This window comes from Homalodisca vitripennis, chromosome 3 (genome assembly GCF_021130785.1).
Source record: "Homalodisca vitripennis isolate AUS2020 chromosome 3, UT_GWSS_2.1, whole genome shotgun sequence".
Taxonomy (NCBI): Eukaryota; Metazoa; Arthropoda; class Insecta; order Hemiptera; family Cicadellidae; genus Homalodisca; species Homalodisca vitripennis.
In genome coordinates, this window is record NC_060209.1 from 98,726,441 (window position 1) to 98,747,892 (window position 21,452).

At 38.2% G+C, this 21,452-nt stretch overlaps 1 protein-coding gene across 1 annotated transcript in view; it reads right to left on the reverse strand.

The window, feature by feature from the left end:
- Positions 1–216: 216 nt before the first annotated feature.
- Positions 217–21,452, reverse strand: part of LOC124357241 (protein dachsous) — a 307,451-nt gene continuing 286,215 nt past the window's right edge. The window contains exons 10-19 of the mRNA XM_046808795.1: positions 19,392–20,481; positions 18,059–18,400; positions 16,523–16,895; positions 13,370–13,889; positions 12,611–12,931; positions 10,735–11,020; positions 8,771–9,070; positions 7,937–8,219; positions 6,155–6,289; positions 217–3,930 (exon numbers count right to left, since the gene is read on the reverse strand). Coding sequence (XP_046664751.1) covers positions 1,398–3,930; positions 6,155–6,289; positions 7,937–8,219; positions 8,771–9,070; positions 10,735–11,020; positions 12,611–12,931; positions 13,370–13,889; positions 16,523–16,895; positions 18,059–18,400; positions 19,392–20,481 — 6,183 coding nt within the window. The 3' untranslated portion in view covers positions 217–1,397. The remainder of the gene's footprint in view (positions 3,931–6,154; positions 6,290–7,936; positions 8,220–8,770; positions 9,071–10,734; positions 11,021–12,610; positions 12,932–13,369; positions 13,890–16,522; positions 16,896–18,058; positions 18,401–19,391; positions 20,482–21,452) is intronic.

Consider the following 21,452-nt stretch of genomic DNA (forward strand, 5'->3'; position numbering starts at 1 on the left):
TAATATAACTAAGATTATAAACATATGACTGATAAAACTGATTTTATTTAGTTAACTTTTTTCGTTAGTAATAATGAATGCATTTGTTTTCAATGTTTAGGTAAATAAAATATTTGACCAAATTTAGTGTAAAGAAATAAATATTATTTTGATTGCGCGTATTATAAATGCACTATAAATATTTTAAAAAATTGTTTAATACTAAATATTTGGAATTTTACTGTAGACAGAAATTAGATTAATGTAAAAAAATTAAATGAATAATTCCATGCTCTTTGAAATAATTATATGTTTGTTTAACATTTAATATACTGAGTTTCATGGTCTGAATAAATTTAGTGTTGAGGTTGTAGTTCAAGGGCAGGAATATTAGAAATGAATTAAGTTTGGTAAGAATGATATATACATCACATCAAAATCTGAATACACCAAATAATCCTGAGAACCAAGAAGACAAGTAAGATAAATTCAAAAGACCAACATTTTTGCAAATACACATATAAAAACTTGAAAGATTGAAAAGTTTGATCATTGTTCATTGAATTTACATGGCAAGAAATTGAGCATTCCAGTTGTAACTCTTCCATTAGTATTACAAAGCATGGCCTTTTGTCTATTAGTTAAATATTTACAAGATTCATTAAACACTTTAATTAATTAGCCCATGCTCAGACAACACTCAATGGCAAGATCACAGTTCAAGAGTTTAAAAGCTTAACTAGCGTATACGTTGACGAAGGTTTTATTTTGGAACATTAAAATACAAGTTTTGATTACATTTAACATATTTACATCGAGATTTATATTTAATCACATTTTATATACGATCCGTAAATAATTATGTTCGAGTTAACAAGAATACTAGTTTGTACGATTTACGATCACTATTTACACGACTTCTGAGAGTATTAGATATGCAGTCTGATTGCAGCGTCCCAAATCACTTTCACGTTTCACGTGCACTTCCATGTTCTAACAGTTCCACTGATTACCACACTTCTTACACAGTTATCAACTATCTGAGCATCATAACGAATGTTCAAACTCAAATATATCAATTACTCAGTGTTTTGATTTTTCAAATGCATTTATCTTATTCATATAAAAAAAAAATCACTAATTACGTATTTTACTATAAGAGGTATATAAATAGTTTAACACAAGTATTCAAACTCACAAAATGTTGACTGAGAAAAACACATTCTGAGTTTAGTTCCAGAAAAACAAAAATGTTTTCAAAATATTGTTGGTAACAATGAACTGGTAAAAAACTATGTCAAATCTAAAATTCAATAACTATATACTTTGTGAAAATAATTGATTTATTAACTTCCTAAGACAAACTCAAATGGTTTCTCTCAGTCAACCAAATTGACTAATTACACTTTGGAAAACAACTAGATCCTGAGCTCTGAGTCCGTTGTCCTCTGGCGGACATGGTGTGAGGTAGGCACGCCCGGTGTGACGAGGGGGGAAATTGAGGGTGATCTCGTGGCCAAGGGGGACAGGGAGGGGGAGAAGCTGGGGGACATTGCAGCAGACGTGCTGAAACCTGCACCACTAGCGTCGTGGCTGATTGGGGACCGAGGCAACAGCAGGAGCTGGGCAGGCTGATGGGCCACGGTGGGATGGTGGGGGTTGCGGGCTGATAACACAGGCGCTGCTATCGACCTTGGCGCTACTGAGGTCAGCAGGGGTGGAGGAACAGTCTTTACAACAGGAGGGGCACAATTTTTTCCCTTCCCACTTGAGGCGCCACTGTTACCACTCTTCACAGAGGCAGCATCATCCTTTAACCTAGCTATTTCTGAGAAGACATGAGCTAAAGGTTGGTACTGAGGACCCCAGTCAAGCAAATAGTCCCAGTTGTAACTCCCTGTAAGTTCCTCCTCACTATGTACAATAGAGCTCAATGAGCCGGTCATTGACGGTTGATGGGTTCCATTGGGGACGTCTCCAAAGCCACCGAGAACCATCACATGGTCAACTGCAGCTCCTAACGCACCATTACTTCCCCCACCCACGTCTTCTGTGCTGCTCCCTCGTTCACTCCCACTGACATCATTTAACTTTGCATAAATTAAGTTAGTGATATCATTCTCTCCACTGGTGTCTTCATCAAACATGTGGAGACCATCAATGGGCACTCCCTGATGGTGCATTAACCCGTCTTTACTGCTCCCAGCAACAAGACTCTCAGAATGTCTTCTGGATGCAGAAGATGTTCCTTGTGTGTCTACGATGCCAAGTCTTGCAAGGTACTCTTGAGTATTGTGTACAGATACATCTGATAGGTTATCTTCATCGTCTGGTGGTCGGTGCATTCCAGATTCTCGTTGAAGAGGACCTTCATTAATCATACGAATCTCTTCATCTTCAACATCTTCACCATCTTCTGCTGATCCTCTTCCACTCGACCCGGATTGCTCAGAACCTGAGAGCTCTGAAGTGGTGGCAGCTCCTGAGTTAGAGCTACTTGTGTTATTATTCCTGTAGGTAGGGATCTCATCGTATTTGGGTGGTCCAAACTGGCTGGCAGGGCCTGCTACACCACCTCGGATAGGAATTGTATCAAAGGCACTGGGATCAACAAAACTGTCGGTACTCTGACCTCCACTCAATCCTGGTTTATTTACTTTCTTATGTCTCCTGTTTCTGACATGCAGAAACAAAAAGACAGCTCCAAAAGCCAACACTATCAGTATCAGAGCAATTAGTAATCCCATTGCCCAGTCTGCAATTCCTCCACTAGTAGCAGCCAAAGCGGCATCATTCCCATTTCCAGTGACTACAATATTTGATTCCTTGTCTGCCAGTGGATCAATTGCAATTTCCACAACACTCATGTTGGTCAAAGAACCTTGCCTTCCAGAACTGGCTGTTACAACCAAACTGACGTCACGTTTTAGATCAAAACTAGAATCGAATTTCTTTTTAATCATAATCACACCAGTAGTTCTATTGATTTTAAAGTAAGAATGTTGTGATGATAACTGGTAAACTACTCTTCCATCTGGGCCTTTGTCTCTATCGGTAGCCGTCACATGACCCACAATATATCCAACTGGCAAATCATTGACTCCGAGAACAAACCTGTAGGTCCTTTCTGTGAATTGGGGATGGAACTCGTCTCTGCTCTCTATCTCAATTCTGACTCTGACTCTTGCAGTTCTCCCACCTTTATCACTAGCAGTAAGAGTAAATGCGTATCGGTTCCTAGATTCATAGTCAAATACAGCATTAGTCGTGACAACCCCCATGACAGGATCCACACGGAACAGTTTCCAAGAGTCTTCAATATCAGTGAAGCCGGAGGCTGCTGCTGACATGATAGAGTAGTTCAGCTGACCATAGGCTCCTCTGTCAATATCAGTTGCTCTTGCAGTGAACACAGGAGATCCAACCGCTTCATTCTCTCCAACAAACTCTAAGTACTCTGATACAGGGAAGTGGGGAGTATTATCATTCTCGTCTTCCAGAATGATGCGAATTGTCTCAACAGTAGATAGAGGAACATCTGGAGGAGATTTAGCACTGTCACTCGCTCGAACAACCAAAGAGTATTCAGAGGGCCCAATATCAAAGTCCAGTTGATTCTTCACAGTCAATATTCCACTCACTGGGTCAACATCAAACAGGTCTTCATCATTTCCGGAAGTGATATCGTACCGCACATCAGAGTTAGGAGGTAGATCTGCATCGTTGGCCAACAGCTGGAGCACTGAGTGTCCAATAGAGACTCCCTCCGAGATATAAACACTGGACTCTGCATTGACAAACTTTGGTGGGTTGTCGTTGGCATCCTCCACCGTAATATAGATCTGGATGGCACTGGAGTTGTCAGCCAATGGACTGGAAGTCACATGCAAAAGGTAGGAATCTTTTGTTTCTCTATCAAGAGACTTCAGTAGAACAAGTTCTCCTTGGGGGCTGCAACAGAAATATAGTATTGAAAATGTATATATCATGTTGCAAGTATTAAATATCTTTAAATTTTTATTCTTTTAAATTTGTTTTGAAATCTTAGCAGTTAAGGCCAAACCAAACAAATTAGACAATTATTTGCAAACATTTCACAATTTTTAAACTTAGTAAAGAATGTAGTAGAGTGAAAAATCTTAAGCTAAAACATAATATAGAGTGTCAATCAAGCGCTGACAGTTTATGCACAGCAAAATAACAGCTGAATATAACAGGGTAGCTGAACATGAAAACATTAAGATGTCAACATTTTAAATTTAGCCTGTTATAATCAGATGTTATTTTGTTGTGACTTGTCTTCCGGCACCCTAAGAATAAATAAACACAAAGTGTGTTTTACTGATTAAAATGTTTAATTTTGTGTTTGAAAATTTGTTGTCATGTTATACTTGCTCTTCACAGATATTAAAATAATATAAAATGCGATACTAACAATGTTTTATAATTCTATAAGCCGCCATTATAACCTGACTACTTTTGTAATCAGGTTTGTGGCATTGTATTCTACTAATAAAGGCCATTTCATTTCATATGCTACTAAACCTAAGCTCCCATTAAAACTTTTCCTCTCATTCCTAGCAGGCCATCTCCTTGGGAGCTTACATGTTAAATATTCTTTCATGTGCACTAACAACATATAAAATTTTGTAGCTCTATTTGAAACAGTTAAAATAATATTAAGCTGTCCCGGGACTAAAGTAACACTCAGTATATGTTTGGAAGAGTGTATTTCACACATCTGAGTTACCATACACAAAACATCCAAAGCAGTATAAATGTGCTACATTTCACAATTAACCTTTTGAACAGTGACAACGCAACTGAATGCAACAAGCAACCTGCAGTAATAATGTCACTGTTGTGTTTTTATATTTATGTTAAAGCAGTAAGAACATGTTGCGATCTACTTATTTTTTGTTGTATACGACCGCTGTCGGTTCATCTGTTTTACGACTTATTTTTTTTTATATGATGTATAGTTATACAACATAACAATCTATTTTTTATTTAAAATAAAACTACCACAATCTTTGTATGGATGTCTGTTTTATTTTTCCTATTACTTACTACCAAAATGGGGAGTTTATTAAAAAAAGTAGTTAAATAATATTTTTTTTTAAAGTAATTTTAGAACCAAATCAGATAAAGTATCAATATAATGGAAAAATTATCCATACAATTTTTAACCCTAGAACTGGCAATTGTATCACTCTGTACTGGCAGCTCTATTTTACCAGCCATGCAGATGTTACTTATAATGTATCCCATTTCATAACTATTAGTCGAAATATACAACAATTATATGTCAATTTATTCAAAAATATTTGTAAAATATTATAACAAAAACCTATTGTTAGTTTGCATGTAAACAAATTTTAAAATATTTTTTTTAAATACTTTAAATAAATATTCCATTGTGCAATTGCTTAGCAATAAGTTTTACATCAAGCCTGTAAATGTATAAATTATTCTAAATTTTGAGCTACGGTAATTAAAAAAAAATAGTTATCCTAACATTTATCTCAACACTTATTTGTTACATGGTTTTGTATTAAATAGCGCAAAGTTATTGTTCTTTTGAAAATAGGTTGATCTCTAAGTAATTAATGCCTTTCATGGGTAAACATAATCTTAAGACTGCATTTATACTTATGTAAGTATGACAGTTAAAAATAAAATACTAAATTTGAATCCTTTTTTTATTTACATATGTACAATATATACAAAGTTTCATCTTTCACTCAGAGTCACTGGATTATACCCTGCTTTTCAGCTCCCTGTCAAACTGGTCTGGCATAGTGTTCGAAAATGTCAGTACCATCAGTAAAATCTGTCCCAAAATTATTGCAAGTTATGATTCAAATATAACTTTTATTGAATAACTGCAGTCAGTGTAAAAATGGTTAGTACAAAAAAATGTTTTAAATAAACACGTGAATATATTTTACTAATACATAGTGACTATCCTCTAAATATGCACATTGTGTTGAGACATTAATATTAAACATTTATCATTGCATATCATACAAAATGGACTCATCAAAAAATTGCACTCTGCATATATTGTAAAGAAAAGAATGGGTATACACTTTTAAAAATGTGTATCACCTAAATTAATCAATTTCAAATTTATGATTGCAGCTAGAGCATCACAGATTTATCAGTTATCTACCTCAACAGCTGGAAGGCACCATCAACATCCCCGTCAATTATGGTATATTGAGGGTTTGACACAAGTTCATTTATGCCAGTGCTGCCCATCTTCAGTAGACTGCTGCCCTTCTCTGCCCTCTCATTCACAGATATCCTAAAACAAAAATTCTCTTTAGCAAATCAGGGATAAAAACAGGAATAAATCAAAACTTTTGAAATGTAACCGATTCTAGCATTAACCCTCCAAGTGGTAATTAAATCACTTTAAAGCTGGGCTGTTTTGAAGCAAAATACATGGTTTCTTAAAACCCACTTTTTAGATACAAATTCAATATTCAAAGATCATGTGTTATATATAATTCTTTTCAGAAAAACATAAAGACAATTCAAAACACTTACTACTTTTCTCTAATAAAGTCTAATTCTCAAAAAGTAGTAGATAATTTTTTTCTTTTTTTTAGATGGTGAGGTTGTAAATGCATTTTAAAACATGGTTATAAATATTTCAAAACGTACAAATTGTTTCAAATTTCATTGTGAAGAATAAAAATGTCACTTCAAAGCCTTTTGAACAAAAGCTAAACACACAAAATATATAAAAACTAAAAAAAATGTTCCGAACACCAAAATTTGCACAATGGATACATTTAAAGTAAACACTTCTCAAACAATATTGGTTTGGATGTACATATAATCTCACAAAAGCAAAATGTCTGTTATAATATTTATGAATAGTAAAAAATCTTATTATGGTCCTTTTGCTTATATACATATTTACATTTGACTAAAGAAACTTAATCAAAGTCAGATTCTGATTGCTGCGCTACCCTCTTTCTTCTGTTCTGCCTCCCCCTACAGACCTCCTGAAGTGTTCTAAGGCACTGTAGCAACCAGGATGAACACCACAATCACATCCAGAGCACCAATACTTACTACGTGTTTGTTTTTGAGAAGTAGAACATACAAACATACTTGTCGAACAACACTAACGAACGATAACTAACGTAGACGAAAACTACAAAAAATTACTGCGCGGCAAGCGCGACAACAGCTGACAAGATCAGCTGACTGTTATTTTTCATTCTACTCAAAGGCTTACAAAATAGAGCCAATGCGTATAGAAATCTCTCCTACGTTGTACTATGAAAATTACGCAATAATTAAATAAACTGTTTTACGGTAATTTAACAAAAACGAACATATCGCACAGTGCGATAGTAGCACTTTAAAGTGGTTTGAACATATCACACAGTGCGATAGTAGCGCTTGGAGGGTTAAAAGCATTTCATATACAGTGTTGTATGATTCAGAAATAAGTGGTTCTTGGATATAACATAATTGAACATTGAACTAACGTATATCTTGGTACCAGTCACTACTACATCAAACATGGATATTCAGATTGTGAATTCAACATAATAAGCTTTTGTACAATGTCGTCTGATAATGGAGCCATATCAGGTCACCAGTTCAGTTAGGTTTTTCGTAACTGTGACAAATTAGAACTGTGAATTTAAAATAGTAATTTAAGAAAATATTATTGGAAATACATATCTACACTACTGGTACATAAACAGGTAAACTTTTCCTTGCAGTAAAAACATCATATTCCGTGCTCTCAAATTACAAAATTTACATTCAATAAAAATTAAGGGTAAAAAGGTATAAAACGAAATGAAAGAGTATTTTTAGTATTACAGCAAAGCAAATAGAGCACATAAATTGTTCCAAAACAAAGAGCAAAATTTTTCAACAATCTATGGTAAACATATGTGCAGGTGTTATGAATAAATGAGTGTACCTAAACTGATGATGCCCAAGAATGTTGCCACTGCCTGCACTGTTGACAAGAACACGAACAGCTGCGGTGGAGGAGAGTTGTGGAGTGCCACAGTCAGAAGCCACCACAACCAGATCCTGCCAGGGGCTGCCCAATGCCACGGCACTGCGGTTTACCTGCACCGAACCTGTTCTCTCATCTACTGTAAACCCTCTGACTGGTGTCAGTAGCGAATAGCGCACATCAGCATTCACTCCAGAGTCCTTGTCCGTTGCGTTCACCATCAGCCCCATCTCTGATGAATCTGTTACAAAATAAAACAAAAATCTTTATTAAATAAAACATTAAAAAAAGTATGTTACAACCGAAACCATCAACTTATCATTGCAGCATGTGATATGATAAATCATCAGACTTCAGTATTATAAGGTGATAAATTGAAGGAAAACGAATGAAATATGTTATGATGTGGGAATTGTTTATTTCCTAAGTAAATAAATAGTGCAGACATCATTTCTGGTTTAGTGGTAAATACAGCTCTCTTTACTGCACCCATGTTGTGAAAATTTAAAATGTAAAATAAATCTCATCTAAACTAAACATATTTCATAAACTCCATCAAAATTCAATTTTTACCACCATCTCCCAAAAATTAAAATCCATAAATTAACCTATTTGTATAAATACAAGAACAAGCAATTACACAACTGATAAAGCTCTCTGAGATTCCTGTGTTCCTAAATTGTACTGCATTCTTTCATAAAACCCTTATTTGCTCATAACTCCTTCTCATTTGTTAACATGCCACTGGGAATGAGGTCAAATACTTTGAATCTCCCTTTAATAAATTCTCACCTAGCAAGTTGGCCTTGTATGAGGACTGGCTGAATATCGGAGGGTTGTCGTTGTCATCGGTGACCTTGACTGTGAGGACAGTGACTGCTGTATGCGCTGTGTCCGATGCTGTTATTTTGAGTCGATACTCCTGTCTGCTCTCATAATCCAGTGGCCGACGCAGTATCACCTTCCCACTGAACCTGTCGATGCTAAACACCCCCTCCACCTTAGGGTCCTCCTGCAGGCTGTAGGTGAGTGCAGGGTTGGTGTCTACATCATTGGCTGACACCGTAGTTATAACACTGCCAACTTCTTTGCCTGTAGGAAAAATTGTTGTTTTAATGCAAACATTTAGAAGGGCCCATATCCAAGATGAAGTTGCGTTATATATTTAAGACCCGGCAAAGAATCTTCATTCGTAATTGTGTACAGCTATCATATAGAAGATTAAATCTTCAAGTGCAATTGTCCCTATTGGTGAATATGTTAGGAGGATATTATGTTGAGAAAGGAGGGACTAGTGCAGGTCTGTAAGCCAATAGACTAATAACATTTGTTGTCTGCACCATCATTTTTAATGAACAGGGAGTTTTATCAATGGCATTTTTATGTCACAAATTGCTACCAGAGCCCAAAGAATTGTTTGTGGTGTATTTAAAATCACCAAATTATTGAATTAAGACCATCCTAGCTGATGCCAGTGCACTAAACTATTTACCACATGGATAAGATAAAAAATTACATATCCAAAGTCCCTGGAAGAATTCTAATGAGGACGTGTTAACATTTAACTCTTTGAAGTCCTTGTATTTAATAACTGAATTATTATTATTTCTCTGTTTTAAAGTGTGATTAATACGCATCCAAACAAATTCAGTTCTTCTTGTAAGGTTTGTAATTTTTAAATAATCAAAAAATGAATTCATTATTATTTATTAATTTAAGCAAAAATAATATGAAAACCTAAAATAAAAAGTATTTCTATTTATGTTAAAAAATCTACAACCATACTTTTCTAGAAAAATCTTATTTTTTATAAGAACAGTAGTTTTAATTATCACCTAAATCAAATGACAGGAATAAAATAAGTAATCAAATAATTTAGAATCATAACATGAATAAATAAAGACCCTGCAACCCTGGCAGGATGGAGTCCATTTACATGCACTGAAGAGAAGAGCATGAGACAGCAAGCCTCAGCAGACAGTAACTACTGCAATAATTTATGACGGCACCAGTTATAATATTGGACATTGATGCTGCTGTAAAACTAACCTTCTCAGCTTTGCTCCACCCTTGAATGAAGGTGTGTCAACACCATTACACATATTTAAAGTATCTATTTTTCCAATTGCAATGCTGGTTTGAAGCAACTTTAATTTTTACCAACACAGTTTATTGTTGTAATATTAATATTTTAAGACAAGTTTATTAATTTACAGAACTTTAATTATTTCAATAAATATCTTGTAATGAAATGAATTGAACATTTTCTGTTAAAAATATTTAAATACTGGTAAAATTACCAGGAAGTGATCTATTAATGGTAGTAATAAATTAATAATATAAAATTAAATTAATTTGATCAAAGCACCACATGAAAGTTAAAAAGGCTTGTAGTAAGCTGTTAGTGAAATTAATAGTAATAGTTTTAAATTTATATTCCATATAGAATTTATCATAAGAAACTCTTTGTTGAATATAAATTATGAACAGCTAGTATTAAAAAATCAATATATTTTTGACAATTCATTAAAAAATAACCATATTTTTAACAATTCATTAACATTGAGGTAACAAAATCTACGTTTCTGTAATGAAATATTTATGGATTTGAGACAAATTCCTAATATTTATAACGCAGTTTTATATGCAACTGTAGACCCATGATAAAAGCGAACCCTCAGTTACATGACAGACAGCTAACTAGTGTGCTCTTAACTGGAAAGCCTTTTCATAGTGATTGGAGGACATCGACTTACCTTCACTGATGCTGATAATGCTGTGAGGGGGGAATGTGGGCTGGTTGTCATTGACGTCTACGATGTTGATGCGGATTGTGGAGGTACCAGTGAGCTGGGGTATTCCCTCGTCAGTGGCTATTACCGTCAGACGATACATGTCTCTGATCTCTCGGTCCAGTACTATGTTGGTCTTGACCAGCCCGGAGAATGGAGGTTCAATGACGAAAGCATTGTCATGGTTACCATCCACAATGTGATACAGTAACCTAGCGTTGGCCCCTTGATCCATGTCAGTCGCTGATACCTGAAGTACCAAATACATATTCTAATAACAATATACATTGTAAGCTGTGTGTGATTATAGCTATGTTTATATGGACTGTAGGGTATACAAATCCTGATTTTACACAATTTTGTACTTCACAATTATTTCGTTGCATACGAGTATAAGTCAAAAATACTACAAATTTAGGGTAGGGTACGATAATCGGACCCGGTTTTTTTTTTTGAAGAATGTAATCATCGATACCTAATATACGCATCTGAAATCCTAGACTATCAATTGATATAAAAGTTTCTATAGTCCTCAATAACAATCATATGTTTTAAATTAAAATATGAATTTAATATTTACAGTGATGAAACAAATTATTATAATCAAAATTAGGAAAACAGAAGGCAACCATATTTGCTCCTCTTACAGTTACAGTTACAGTTGTTTCTTTCCCACAAATTTCACATAATGGGTTTTTCAGTATGAGTCCAATATGTTGAAGCCACGTAAAACATGTCTTATCATCTTTTAAAGCAATGTCGTGTAGTTTTATAAAATTGACTGCCATTTTTAATATAATCAAATGTTATTTATCTAAAATTGAAATTTTACCTCACGTGTATTATTTGAAAGTGTTTACAGCTGTTGGTATATATTATTTAAGTTAATTGTTCAAAATAATTAATCAGTATCGATTAATTATACCGATGGTTATGATTAAGTAATACCGTTTACCAATTTCAATATAAAAAACCGGGTCCTCTTATCGCACTCTACTCCAAATTTAAAGCTTCCAAAGGGGAATAAAACACATTTTAATCAAATGGTGTTTAAGATGATTTTAAAAGCTTTTAAGTTGAGGTTGTTTTCAAACTATTTGGAAGAGTATTAACACGTTTACGACAACATGTACCCCATCAGTTATATGCTATCTTCATAACTGTTGTCGACTTTTTGTAAAGTGTGTTGTGCGCCTGATGGGGTACACATGAATTTTTATTGTTGCCTCTCTTGGTGGTTTGTTAAATTTGATCCCATGCTTAAATAAATACATCAGACTATCATGTACTCTGTTGAGCGCATGATTGCTTAATTTGTAAGGTAAATTTAATTTTTTTAGGTACCCCTAGGGGGACACGGAGAAAAATTTAAAACACATACTGAAATAATCGTTTTTGTGCAAAATTGCAAAACCTAAATACCTTTCTCATTATACTTGGATATTTGATGTAAAAAAAAAACGGGTTTTTGCCATTATTATTGCAAAATTCAATGGCGAATAAAAAGTCATGAAAAACACTGACATTGTGAATGTGTTAAAAAAGTTTGGTCCTATGTTAAAAATAGATTTGTGCAGTAAGTTACAGACAAATTGTAATGGTCTAAAGATTAGTTATTTTTGTGCTGAGTATTATAAAAATAGTTTAAATATAGAAAGAGACTTTTTTCATTTAGATGGAGTGTTAAAATGCTATATTATTGAAATAGTCTCAATAGCTGACTAATGGAGCCACTCCGCAGACAATCTTCAAAACACCCATAAGAAAGGTTGGTATGTTATGTATTAATGCTAAACAAATCTACAGAAGCACTGATAAATCTATCCATAAGTTAATTTACCTGCATCACGAATGTGCCCTTGTTGTTTCCTTCCCAAACAACAGCCGAGTACTGTTGTTGCGTGAACTTGGGGGTGTTATCATTCTGGTCAATGAGATTTATCAGCACTTGAGCATAACCATAAAGAGCTGGACCATTTGAGCTCTCTGCACGAGCCTCCACCACTAGTCTCAGTGAGGGACTGGCCTCGTAGTCAAGGCTTCTGGGATCCCTCACTCGCACCACTCCAGACATGGTAATCTCGAATGTTCCATCATCATTACCAGAACCCAGGCTGTAACTGATCCTCTGGCGCCTGCCATCACTCCTTACTGCAGACACCTGGTAAGTAGGATGACAGTTAAAGTAGGGTTTCTGACTCATAAAATAAAGAGGATTGGCTGTATTGACTAAAAATAAATAATCAGAAGATGTTCAGGGTCAACATTTTCTATATTTTTCCAACTCGTTAAGTAACAGGTACAGAGAGTTCTGAGAACTTCCTTAGTCACATCGCCAGACTGAGGAGGTTTGTGAAATCAATCCATTTGTCTTTATAGGGAATCACCCATGATATGACAAATCATCCTTAAATTGGATGCTCAACTTTAAAGAAACTGAAATGAAGATCTTACTTGATACTGCAAAGGGATTAACAATTCTTCATGTTTAATAACAAAAGAAACTTTTTTCAACAATGGTAACTTTAGTGTTTATCAAACATATTTCATAGATAATACAGACCCATCCATAAAATACAACCATAACTAGAAAACGTACCTGAAGAATTTCTTTTCCAATGGGAGAGTTTTCAGCCAAATGGACGACGTAGGTCGAGTTCTGGAACCTTAAAACCTGGGCGTTCTCTGAACTTTCTCCGACTTTGATTTCGATCAGTCCTGTGGCACTCTGAGGAGGATTGCCCTTATCTGTAGCTAGAACCTCCAGATGGAACAGTTTTCCGGATTCCATCGCCAGGCTGGCAGCCGCCGTAACCGACCCGGAATTGGGGTTGATGCGGAACTTGTTAGAAGGCGGCTCATTGAGGAAGCTAAAGACTATGTCGGCATTGGTGCCCTCGTCGTTGTCCACCGCCGTGATGTGCAATATCTCGTGGCCCGGCTGAGTGTACGCCGGAATCTCGGCGGTGAACGGGTAGTGGGAGAAGACTGGCTTGTTGTCATTCACATCTCCGATGGTGATCTGCACCGGAACTTTCTGCGATCGAGCATCGTACCGGCCGCCGTCCGTTGCCACCACTTGAAACTCGTACACACTTTGTCGCTCTCGATCGAACAACCTGTGACATTCATGTGGTAAGTAGATTAACCTTGGACTTTTGTTTACACTCTACATCCAGTACAGTCACTATAGTTATGGATTTACTATCTAGTGATTGATAATCACCACCTATCCACTGGATAGGTGGATTTCCTTCTATCTGAGGTATATAAATTAACTTAAGGTATATAAATAGTTTCATCATGAATATGTGTAAAATTTTACCTTAAGTTTAAATTATTGTAACAGCCATTATTAGTAGACACACGGTTATAATGTATTAGCAAATAAAATCTATCAGGAGACAAAGTAGGCTATTAACAAATTATGGGTGTACAACATTGGTTTTAATGATTTAGAACACGCTGTTTGGAAGTTTACACCGACCAGACGACTAAATCTTACTGTTTCTTCCAATAGCGTTCTTCAGATCATAAAAAGGACAGAAATCCCATAATTTAGAAGTCGCGCGCTGTTATTAACGCCCATTCCTTAGTCATTTAAAGATATATTTGTCATTTGAAAATTCTTGGAAAAACAATTTAGTCGCAAGGACACAGTCAGAGAGAGATAGAGCGCGCTATGTCGGTCGTAGCCAGAGCCAGGTGTAACAACTTCACTAATGATAATGTGCGTGGCACGCAATTGCCATATTCAGCAGGCCTACATTCCGCCTATCCAAGAGGGAGAAAAAGCACAAACATTCCAGGCTCCGGTATTCCGCTCAATTCGAATATATTAACTATCGGCAGCGTAAATGCAATACAAGAGGCCGTGATAATGGGTACGGTACGCCATCTTGAATGCGTGTGAACGCGACGCGGCACCCCACGAAAATAGCATCGGCAGCCATTGTGCTCGGTGCTAAGTAGATACCGTACTCGATGTGCATGTGCTTCGGAATATATTTCAGTGGTTCAAATGATCACTTGTAAAACGTGAATATATATTGTCTTTCGTTATAAAAGTCACGGTAATGATTAATAAACATTACAAGAATTATCTTAACGTTTAAATACTTTTGTTCAGGTAATAACTACTACGCTTATCAAGAAAACAAAGTATACGGATGTCACTTGAACCACTGCCATGTATGTGACTCATATGTCTACTAGAGCCCAATATCAGCCTATGATTGAAAGAAAAATGTTTTTCCCACCATTATAACATAAATCAGTCTACTGATTTATACTGTAACTAGTAATCTACGTTTTTCTCAATAATGGATATTTCTTGTGCTTTATCATCTAGATGATACAGTACCTAGGCACTATATTGTTGCATGTGTCTTGAAAACATTGAGTTTGACGTTAGGGTGGATAGATGACGTAGCAAGCGAGCGAACACGAGGAGGACGGAGAGAGGCATATGCGACGTCAGCGCATAAAGACTTCATAGCTTGAACTTTGAACTCATATGTTTAGAATTTCCTAGTTTGAAGCATATTTTTTTAAATACTAGTAGTAATTTTTTAATTACAAATAAATTGGCCAAATCGCATTAAGGCTTATAAGCATACATAACTTAGAGTAAGATCTACGCGGAGGGCCTATTCAAGTTATACGGATTTGTGGGGGCGCACGGAAAAGGCGCAATTATGCAAGAAAACGCGGCGTCTGTTCACAGACGAGGGTAGACGTTATCGCGCGAGATCGTAGGTGAATATGTCGATGAAATATGGATAGCGGTAGCGACAATAAGGAGCCGATATGAAATCAGGAGAAGCCGGTGACAAGTGAATTATCGGTTATAACGCGACACCGGCATTCATTACATTTAGGTATATAATAAATGTTTGGCAGCCACAATGGCTCCGAGGACAATGGGTGTCAGTGCCCATTGTATCTTCAGTTTCGATTGCAATGAAATCGCATACATCGAGTGGACTCGCAAAAACAAAGCGAGGGATGTCACCGTCCATCGTTAGTTATCAGGTACAGATATGGAATAAGCATAATGAGCTTCTGAAGCGTTGTCGCTGTAAAAATGGAAACGTCCGAGCGGCGAGCGGCGGCGGCGGCACGGTGGCGTTGAGCGCCCAGATAGTACGGGATACAATAGTAGTCGTGGTCCCTAGGTCACTACGCCGCGCCGTCCTGCATCGAGCCCTTTATGACAATGGTGATTGTGTGTCCGTGATTAATTGTAATCCGCTCGATTATATAATTATATTGTGTTCGGTTTAAATCCGTCGAGCCGGCGCTGTCTGGATCAATCGATTGTTTGCTTCGGCTCAATTAAGTCTTGTTTGCTTTTCGTTTGCAGGCCGGCCACTACTCGAAGTTAAACTGTTACATACATTCATACCCGTTTAGAGAGTTTAAACGATTCTGGTCATAATTCAATACGTGATGATGCAGCTTTCGAGTCGCCCTTTGGGAGAAAGTAAAGGAATTACAGTTGACATTTCGTGCCCTTTACTTTCGTAATTGGGGTAAACATGTACGCAACAAACCAGCCACTTTGAACTTGTCAAACCAACACAAACTTGTCATAACGATTATATAAGTTACTGTCTACATTTTTAGAAGTCTAAAACATTTTAAGGAATAAAACTGTGATCAAATACATACACGTTGTCTCTAACAAAACATGATATTTGCTGAAGAGAAACATCAATCAGAATTAAGTGGAATAATATAAAAAACTTACCCGGCGGTGGAAATGACGCCTGTTCGGTTGTCGATATGGAATAACCAATGACTCTCGTTGGCTAGAGAATACACGATCTTAGCGTTAATTCCTAGATCTGCGTCAGATGCCTTCACGGTGAGCACCGCACTGCCCACCTCGATGTCTTCTGGAATAGTGGCGGTATAACGCAGCTTGGAGAACCTCGGATCGTTGTCATTCTGGTCTTCCACGGTAACTGTAATGTTGCAGGAGCCGCTGAGAGGATTGGGGCTGCCGCGGTCCTGGGCTGTTATCACTAGCTGATACCGGGCTTGGGTCTCCCTATCCAAGGGTCTGGCACTCAGCTCTCCGGTATGCAGATCGATGCTGAACTTGTTGCCGATGTTTCCACCTGGAGGATGATAGAAAAATGTATAACTGATTAAAAGATCCTAAGTTTATGTCACACATTCCAAAGCTATATATATTATCTGAGAACTATGGTGAAAAGTTTTAAACCGAAACTTTCTGGGTTAGACAGAAATTAATATGAATGTTACTTATACGAGGGGTATTAGAAAAATAAGGTTCCCTATGCCGCCAAGACAGAATGCGATATGTTGGGAGAAATCAGGCAACACTGTCTTACCCATCAGCTGTCCCTCTCTCTATCCATACCACTCACGCCTCGCTATGTCCAACAGTGCCGCCCTAGCTACATTCGAAGATGGAGCTCCCTATCGTTGTTACCGCCAGATTCAAAATTCGTGCGGTGATACGTTTTTTTTAATTGCAAAACAGATTTCACCTATTGAAATTCATCGTCAGTTATTCGAAGTTTATGGGGAAAACTTCATAATCTGTTTAACACGTTCGGAAAAGGTGTAGAGAATTTAGTGAAGGCCGCATGGAAATTCATGATGAAAACCGAAGTGGACGGCCTGTCATGACAACCGTCTTTTGGGACAGTGAGGGCATGCTTTTGATCGAATTTTTGCCTCATGGAACAACAGTAAACTCTGACAGATATTCCGACACATTACGAAAACTGAGACGCGCGATCCAGAACCGCCAGAGAGGATGATTGTCCAGTGGTGTGAGGCTTCTCCATGAAAAACGCTCCACCTCATTCTCACGTCAAACTCAAGAACTGCTGACACATTTTTCCTGGACTATTGTGCCCCATCCCCCCTACAGCCCAGACCTAGCCCCAAGTGATTATCACTTATTCCCAAAATTAAAGGAACACTTGGGTGGCCAACGCTTCAGTACCAATGATGAAGTCAAGGAAGAGGTTACTCGATTCCTCAAAAGATTGGCGGCAGAATTCAACAACATGGGGATAGAAAAGTTGGAGCATCGTCTACAAAAGTGTTTGGACAGAAACGGTGATTATGTGAAAAAATAGCTTAACTGTTAAGTTTTAAATTGATGTATAACACTAAGTAGAAATGTAGAGCTGTCTAATTTAAAAAATCATGGGAACCTTATTTTTCTAATACCCCTCGTATTATTCATTTCATTGCATTGTAGGAATCGTATTCTTCAATAGTCATATTACATAAATACACTTACCAGTTATGCTGTACGTTATTTCTCCGTTGGTACCAGAGTCAGCGTCCGTGGCTGTGAGAGTGTGCACAACTGCTAAGTCGCTATTCTCTGGAACACTGAGAGGGTAGCATGCTCCAGGTCGGAACTCTGGGGCGTGGTCGTTCACGTCGGTCACTCGGATTGATATGGTGGCCACGTCATAATATAGTCTGTCCATGACGTAGACCGGGATGACGTAATGGTCTCTCGCCTCCCTGTCCAGTGTGTCGACCAGTGTGACAGTTCCCCTCTCGGCGTCTATAGCGAATTTGTCGTCTGCTACTCCTCGGGTCACGTGGAAGCTCAAGTTGCTGGAGCGGCCTCCTGTAGAGAGCATAAGTTCAATATAATGTACGAAACATAGCTGAAAGAGTGCGGTCAGTTGAGGGCGGCATTGGAAGAAACCGGAGGAGGATGGGCTATTGTCTGATTGTATGTTCGGCACGGCCTAGCACATACGCGAGCGTAGCGAGCACAATGACTGCAATTAATATTAATTCAGCGAAGCCGTGCAAAGTAAGTGAATCGCAATAAGAAAGAGAGGAAGAGAGGGAGAGAGCAGCCGATATATTATCAACGGAGATTCCATCTGTGACTATTTGCTTCAGTATCGGTAGTCCAGATGGGAGATGATTTAAGTCTACACAATTGTATCTTTGTACTTAAGGCACAAGGCCCGATATGGTGGCTTAGCGACACGGAGAGGGCTCGGACAATTTCTATTGTTTATGCCAAAATATTAAGATATATTCCGAGAGACCGGCACGCCGCCCTCGTTAGCGCCGGGACCACCTTTACTCAGACATTAAACACTCGAAAAGATACGCGGATCTTACCGAACCATTATATAGTCGGTCGCACTATAAAAAGAACCGGAATATCCACAATGAAAATAAACACCCAAGTGAGAGGCGAGCGGTCGGTCAAAGTCCTTAAATAATTCATAAAAGAGCAAATCAAAGAGTGTGATAACACAGTACGTGATAAATGGGGCCGTGAGCGAGCCGCATTTGGTTATTTATGAGCGTTGGTTCTTGGTAGCAAGTCGCAAGTCCGAAGTCGTGATACGTTCAGATTATCGGGTCAGGGAATCCAAGTCTCCACAAAGACTTGGCGGATATGCGACAAAACCTCATTCGCTATGAATGTACGTATGCAAGTTAATATTTCGTTGAGACCTTCAAGTTTCTTAGGAATCGATGTGCAATTTAAAAGAACTCTGATTTTAGGATAATTAAAAATAGTATTACAAATTCTTACGTTTTCCAATATTTTCAAAACAAGTAGAAGAATTATAAATACAATATTATATTACCACTGTCTTGAGAGCCCGTTCCAGCAGCAACTTTGGTAATGACGCTTCCTACAGCTGCATCTTCTGGGATGTTGGCGTGGTACGTAGCGTGTATGAATCTAGGCGGCGTTTCTGTAGATCCCTTGACAACAAGCGTCAGAGGTAGAGTAGTTTTCTTTGGCGAAGGACTTCCATGATCGCTGGCGGTGATGTTCAGGCGATACTTCGGAGATATGCCGTTCGCGATGGATATGTCTAGAGGCCTTGCAAGAGCAAGAACTCCGGTACCATAGCCGAGGGTGAATTTGCCGTCCTCGTTTCCCGCCGTGATAGTATATGTAGTTCTCGAGTTCTCGCCAGAATCTCTGTCGACCGCGGTGATGCGGCAGAGCGAATGCCCCACCTCGGCGTCCTCCATGACGGTGACGGTGCCAGTAGCGGGAGACACGAAGGCAGGAGCGTTGTCGTTGACGTCTTGGATTGCTACGCGAACTGTGAGAGAAGAGCTCAATCTATCAGACACGTTAGATGCCTGGTCAGTGACTCGTACCACGAGGGTGAAATCCGTGATCGCTTCGAAGTCCAACGGTGACATCAAGGTCAGGGTTCCTGTCAGTGGGTCCACAGAGAACTGGGGTACTTCGGTCCGCGGCCAAGCGTCTACAAGACTGTATCTGAGTTCTCCGTTAGGTCCAGCGTCGGCGTCACTGGCAGTGAAGTTCCACACGGCGGATCCCACGGCGGCACTTTCCGCCACCGAGATGGTGATGGGATCCTGGTCCCATCGAGGTGCGTTGTCGTTCACGTCCCACAGTTCTACCCTCACGACCACAGCGCTGCTCTGTGGGTTGCTGCTCGTGCTGGTATCCAAGGCCCGCACCTCCAGCTTGTACTGCGGATGAGTCTCTCGGTCAAGCAATCGTGCCACCACCAGCGATCCCGTGCTTCGGTCCATGTCGAAAGCTCCGTCACTATCTGGTGGCGATAAGGAGGTCAAAGTGTACATCACGTGACCACCCCCCGCGCGTCCTGACACCAAGTTGTCACCGTCCGCTGAGTCTGAGGTTACCACGTTACCCACAACAAAACCTACCGGAACGTCTTCTCTGATCTGAAACAATAATGATAAACATAAGTTCTGCGGTGTACCAAAGATTTTATGTCATGGTCTCATCTTAAATTAAGTTAAAAGCCATAAAACATTTCAGACTAGTTATTTGTAATCTCTTTGACTGTGAGGAAGGGTACTTAATGTAAGTTTAAAATCATAACACTTCTACTTCACTTGAAACCTTGAGGAGAGCACCTGGTGGACATCCAAGGAGCCATGACGTAAGTAGAATCTCATTATTCACAGACAACAAGTTATTCAGACTTGAATTAAAAATTTTGTATAAAAGGTCAATATATACAAATGACCAATACAATTAAAGATTTATTTATTAAAATAAGTTTATTGATTTGATTCAATTTACTTTTACTTTTGCACTGTAAAATTCATAACTTTATTTTATGGTTTCATAATAGTTTAACTAAAGCCATTACGTTCAATTCATATACAGGATATTTTCTTAAAGTATAGAGAATAATTTTTAGACTAACAATAAAATAACAAGTATTGTTTAGGGAGGCAAAATTAAAGAGTATTCTAGTTTAAAATACCCGTTAAAAATATTGTGTTGAAGAATATAAAAATGTATATATCTATAGATATTATGTATCTCTTAGAGACAAGTGCCTGAGGCTGCGACGCGGACACGTGGTAGGAGATACTGCGGAGTCAGGCTCGCGGCCGATGACCCGGCTGGCTCCCAGAGGTTTATCAATTTCACCTGCGCCCGGGCCAACAGTGCCTCTTGCAAAAATAAATTAGCTTTCGGATAATTGTTCGGACCCGACCGGCCGTACGGTAAGGCGCACAACGGAGACCACTGTTTACGATTCTGAAAAACGGACTTTATTGATTTTGTGATTAATAGTTGCATCCGAAGTGGGGTAGGCGTTAAAAAACCTGTTTGGGAAGAGCTGACCGGCTGATCGCGTGGCACGAGGCAGAGCGAGTTATCGTGCACGATGGCTTAA